Here is a 5,161-nt window from a genome sequence, read left to right as displayed (position 1 = left end):
AAGTGAACTCTTGTTTTTCTAGATGTCCAAAATAAATAAACTCATTAATTAACAACCCCAAGTCACAAACAGTCCTGCTTCCTCCACTAAGCCAATCTCAATTACCTGGAATCTTCAGCCTCTTGGAATGTCTACATGACTTGATTCCAAATCACACACTCCAGCACTTGAATATTTTGTGCTTTATCTTCACTGTTTCTTACAGGTAACTGTTGTCTTCTCAGACAGAAGACAGACACAGACTCTAATGTGGGGCTGTAGACTGAAGAAACACCCTCTTAAGGTCACTCACGAATCTAAGAATAATTCCCAACAGGATGACAGGCCTCTTGGTCCCTGTTCCCCTCTGACTTTTCTGCCATAGTCAAGAGAGAACACTGGATTGGGTACAAGGGATTCTGAAGGGTTAGCAGGATTCTTTTTTTTTTTTTTTTTTAAACAAGCTCTGGCCAGTTTTATTAAAGAAAAATTGTACATGATTTACTTTTCACCAGTCTGTTCTGGCATGCTTCTAATAATATCAGAATCACCTGGATCAACGATAGCCAGTGTGCATACTCTGTAGTATTTTCCACATGCTGTGCCCAATTCAATATTATTGCCACCGTAGTGATGGACACCAGTTTTGGCCAACATGGCATAATACTCTATTTTAGATTTCCTCAAGGCTGGGCAGTTGTTGGCGAGGATGACCAGTTTCGCTTTGCCTTGTCTGATCATTTTCAGAGTCTGTTTGTACCCCAGCATGTACTTTCCACTTTTCATAACCAGCTGGAGCCTAGAGTTGATCGACTCCAGTGACTTTTTCGTCTTTTTTGCGGCCACCATCTTCTTGCCTTAGATGTGGGACGCCTCCAACCAAGAGCAGCCACCAAGATGGCCAGGAAGCGAGCAGCAGGATTCTTTAGCTAGTTTTCTGGCAGGAGGATCATTTCGCTTATGTGTCTGACCTCCATCCTCTATAATACAGACTCTACATATTTGCAGTAAGACTCTATATATTTACCTTTGTAAATAAGTTAAACTCCCCAGATACAACTCAGTTACAATGCATTGGTTCTCTGACTCATTTCCTTCAATCCTGACCATTAAAATATTTACATGCATGGTCTCACTTAATATATGAGCAGATTATATGCTCAACTCCTTTTTTAAAAAAGTCATTATTGAATTTGCTGCAATATTACTTCTCTTTTATGCTTTTTGGCTGCACATTACATGGGATCTTAGCTCCCTGACCAGGAATCGAACCTTCACCCCCTGCATTGGGAAGCAGTCTTAACCACTGAACTGCCAGGGAAGTCCATACACTCAACCTCTTTATGGTTCTTCTTAGGCCATCAACTTTTCTGCCATTTCTGATCAGAGAGTTTGTTTTCCATTCTACTCCCTTCACAAACATTTTTCTTTCTTGATCTTCGTGCCAGTTCTTACGGTAACATTAATATGTTTTCATTCAGATTTGGAAATTAGTATGAAATTAATAGAATTTGAAGGATAACATTCTGTTGATAGTGACAGAACTGCTCTTTCCAGGTTGCCCTTAAATTACAGAGGGGTTGTTGACCTCCTCAGTTTTAAAACTTAGAGAGTTTTTCCTCTGCAATCAACAACTGTTATTTCTAGCTTCCCTGGTGGCTCAGATGATAAAGAATCCGCCTTTCAATGCAGGAGACTTGGGTCGAGCCCTGGGTCAGGAAGATCCCCTGGAGAAGGAAATGTCTACCCACTCCAGTGTTCTTGCCTGGAGAATTTCATGGACAGAGGAGCCTGGTGGGCTATAGTCCATGGGGATCGCAAAAGAGTTAGACAAGACTCAGCGACTAAACAGCAATAACAAATATTTTTTCTATGAGAGGAGTTCTCTAAAGGCACATCATCACCAATCTTTGAGGCATGCAGTAGGATCCCCCGGTTGTCAGCCCCTGAGGACACTCCGTTTGGCTAATGTTGGAGGATTTGCCTGTGGGGTTGTGGGGAGAAGCCACCTTTCACAGAAAGACAAGCGAACAACTCAAAGCAACTAAAGGCTTAATTTTTCTCTTTGAGAGGTCCCATAGGAAGCACTAGCTTTAAGTGAAATCTTTATGAAAGGATTCCTTCTCTGAATTTTCCCAACAGGCCTCTTTGTTATTACCTCCAGAGAGTCGCCTACCCATCAGGGAACCAAATCCCCCTTATCGTGTCCAGACTGCTTTACTGCTGTGCACACCCCACTGGAGGGAGGGTTACAAACGGTTCTCTCAAGCTTCACTCAAACCACCAGCCTGCCGAGTCTGAAATGCCCCGGTCTTTTCTGGCCTTCTGCACCATGGGAAGTCCCCCTTGGATTCCCAAAGAAAATTAAACTCCTTGGAATTCCAAACTAATAAACTTTCACAGAGCAGCCCCAGGCGGATTGGTTATCATGATATTTCGGTCTCACCTAACCAATAAGAGGGCCGGTTGGCAAGTTCCCAGGATGAATATTCTCATATGAGCATTGGATTCGAGGAAGCCAAAAGATTTTTGGCCATCTATGTACTCAACTTACACCCCACCTGGGTTCTGAGGTAGAGATCTTGTGACCGTTGGGGCCCTGCAAGGCAATTAAAAGAAATAAAGCAAAGTATTATATTTTAATTGATGTAATCTTCAAGCTCCCAGTGGAATCTGGGGTGATATCTGACTAGAGTTACCCTAGGTATCAATAGATGACTATTCTGTGAAAGTGCATTTAGGAAGACAAAACCCTATGAATCCTGAACTTCATTAACATGTGTATCCATTTGGGGGTGGGAGGTGGGGATTCACTCTGTCTCCAGGACTACAAACTGAAAGAAGCCACCTAGGTTTTTCTGGGGTCTGAACAAAGAGCCGAAGGGGGTGGGAACTGAAGAGAGGGCAAGAGAGAAGGGCAGGTGGAGGGGAAGACAAAATGTGGGTTTATATTTTTATTTGCTTTCAGAGTACCTGGATTTTGGACACACCAAACCACTCTTTCGAAACCCAGACAGCTTTCATCCATCACTAACATTTCAGGGTTTCTTTCTGTTTTATTGTAAATATTCCAGTCCAAGAAAGATAAACAGACAAGAAAAAACAGCTTTATACAGTATACAGAGTCAGATAGAAAATACAGAATGGAAAAGAAAGGCAACAACCAACAGATAAAAAGTGGAGACGAACCAAGGAAGAGAACTAGCTGGTTGCAAATTCGCAGCAGCTTGAGCGAGGTGCAACAATGGTTTCTGCAGCTGATAGAAACTGCCTTGTGCTGCCAGTCTTATCTTTATTCCGTGAAAGAAACAGACTTTATAAATGATTCATGGGGACATTTACTTCACTAATCCATTAAAAAAAGTTTGTTATTGATCAAGATATCTTGCTCATAAAAATGAGTTTTATTTGTCTTAAAAAAAAAAAAAAAAACCCTTCCCGCTCCACATGTGATCTGACAGTAGGGACCACATTGTGAGAAGCAAGGGCTGGAGTTGAGGGCAGCATGGCACCATTTTGGTCTGCAGTCTGTCGGCCTCCAGGTGCCCTTCCCGCCAAGTCCGTGTTCCTTCAGGTGGTTCAAGCGAGCAAGGTTTAAAAAAAAGACTCGTGTCTGCAGAGCTTGCTGACATTTGATGAGTTAAGAGGAAAAAGTGAAAGGACTGAAATTCATGTGAGAGAAGAGGTCAGCCTAGTACAAAACCGGTATCCTTTATTTGACGCCTCAGGGTACCCCCAGGATGGCTGCTCTAACCAACTGTCCTGGCACAAAGAAGATGTCAACCTAATGTCGATGGCAAAAACATGGAATTAAGCTCGTCGTCTTCCAAAGGGGTCTTTACGTTAGTACATTCAGAACAGAAACAACGGGAGGACAATTTCGATTCAAGGTGTTGATGGCGGGGCAGGTGATCGTTGTAGCTATTTAGCTCTCTCTCCTTCTGGATTTTCTAAACTGACAAACAGAAATTGCATAGAATTTGTTTTCCATCAGAACATGAGAACTCTGTGTGTGAAACTCCCAATTGGAGAAGCCAAGCAAAGGTCAAGTGGCTGCTGGGAAGGCTGCCCCTCCCGTCAGAAGATGCTGTGGACCCTGCAAGCATCTCGCAAGTAGAGAAGCACTTTGCAGGCACCTGACAGCCTGGAAAGCATCAGTAACTCTGAGTGTGCAGATGGAAGAGAAGTGAGATGCTTCATGTGAAGTCATACAAGGGGGCCACTGCCCATGTGTCGGTAAGAACTCAAGAGTTCCTAGTTCCCAGGCCTGTGCACTGGCCACAAGGCCCTACCTCTCTCCCAGGAACCTGGCAAAGTCTTTCTATATAATAAACACACACACACATACACACACACATACACACACACACACACACACGCGCGCGCTTGTACCCAGGTCTCCCATCTAGTAGCAAGAAGTCACCCAATCCAGGATAGCTCTGGCTTCATAGGCAGCTACTGAATTTTGTTAAAAAGAGGTGCAGGTAACAAAGGCTGCACCGGACCAGCAGGGGGGCCCCATCCTCTCCCCACCCCACACCCCATGAACACTGAGCCAAGGCCACTGTCCAGGAAGTTTGCATTTACCCTCTCTGCTCCTTAAACCAGCCCTGGGATAGTCAATGCCTTCTGCGCTCCTCTCCTCTCCTCCTCAGAGATCACTTTCACCAAAGACCACACCAAACCCAATCACAGTGAAAGTCAAAAAGAGAAACAAAAAGAAGGGACATATTAACCTCTCAGGCATTTGGAGTTCTCTCAGTCAACTTTGAGTTCATTGGTTTGGGACGTTTTAAAAATTACTTTAATTGACCTTTATTGGAGACTCTCCACCTAATTCTTCCCAAGAGCCTTCTCCTCCATGCCCCTGTGTCCCCAGTCACCACACAGAAAGGAGAATTCAGCACCTGGAGTTTGATGCACTGGCTGCTCCATATCCTAAAATTTAGGGAAATGGTAACAGAGATTATGGTGACTTCCAATCCCTAACCCAGCCTCCCCGCCTCCCCAAGAAAGCAAAACAAGGGAAGAGAATTGAGACTACAAAGGAGGGAAGGAAGGCAAAAGAGACAACAAAAGAACATTAACAAAAATATACAAATCCAGAAAAGAAAAACTTCCCTGTTGAGTTTAATTTTTTTTTTTTTCCTGTAAGAACTAGACCCAGGGTACAATGGCCCCT

At 43.7% G+C, this 5,161-nt stretch overlaps 1 protein-coding gene across 1 annotated transcript; it reads right to left on the bottom strand.

The window, feature by feature from the left end:
- Window positions 1-424: 424 nt before the first annotated feature.
- LOC129628224 (60S ribosomal protein L30-like) lies at window positions 425-839 on the bottom strand. The gene has a single exon (XM_055547645.1). It carries the CDS (start codon window positions 826-828, stop codon window positions 481-483), a length of 348 nt encoding a protein of 115 aa, XP_055403620.1. The 5' UTR covers window positions 829-839; the 3' UTR covers window positions 425-480.
- Between the last annotated feature and the right edge of the window lie 4,322 nt (window positions 840-5,161).

The sequence above is a fragment of the Bubalus kerabau genome, chromosome 15 (genome assembly GCF_029407905.1).
Source record: "Bubalus kerabau isolate K-KA32 ecotype Philippines breed swamp buffalo chromosome 15, PCC_UOA_SB_1v2, whole genome shotgun sequence".
Classification (NCBI taxonomy): domain Eukaryota; kingdom Metazoa; phylum Chordata; class Mammalia; order Artiodactyla; family Bovidae; genus Bubalus; species Bubalus kerabau.
The sequence above is the reverse complement of the archived record's forward strand: the minus strand, read 5'-3'. Positions and strand labels throughout refer to the sequence as shown.

Coding starts and splice junctions, on each gene's coding strand:
- LOC129628224 (XM_055547645.1), bottom strand. CDS start 828: ATGGTGGCCGCAAAAAAGACGAAAAAGTCACTGGAGTCGATCAACTCT.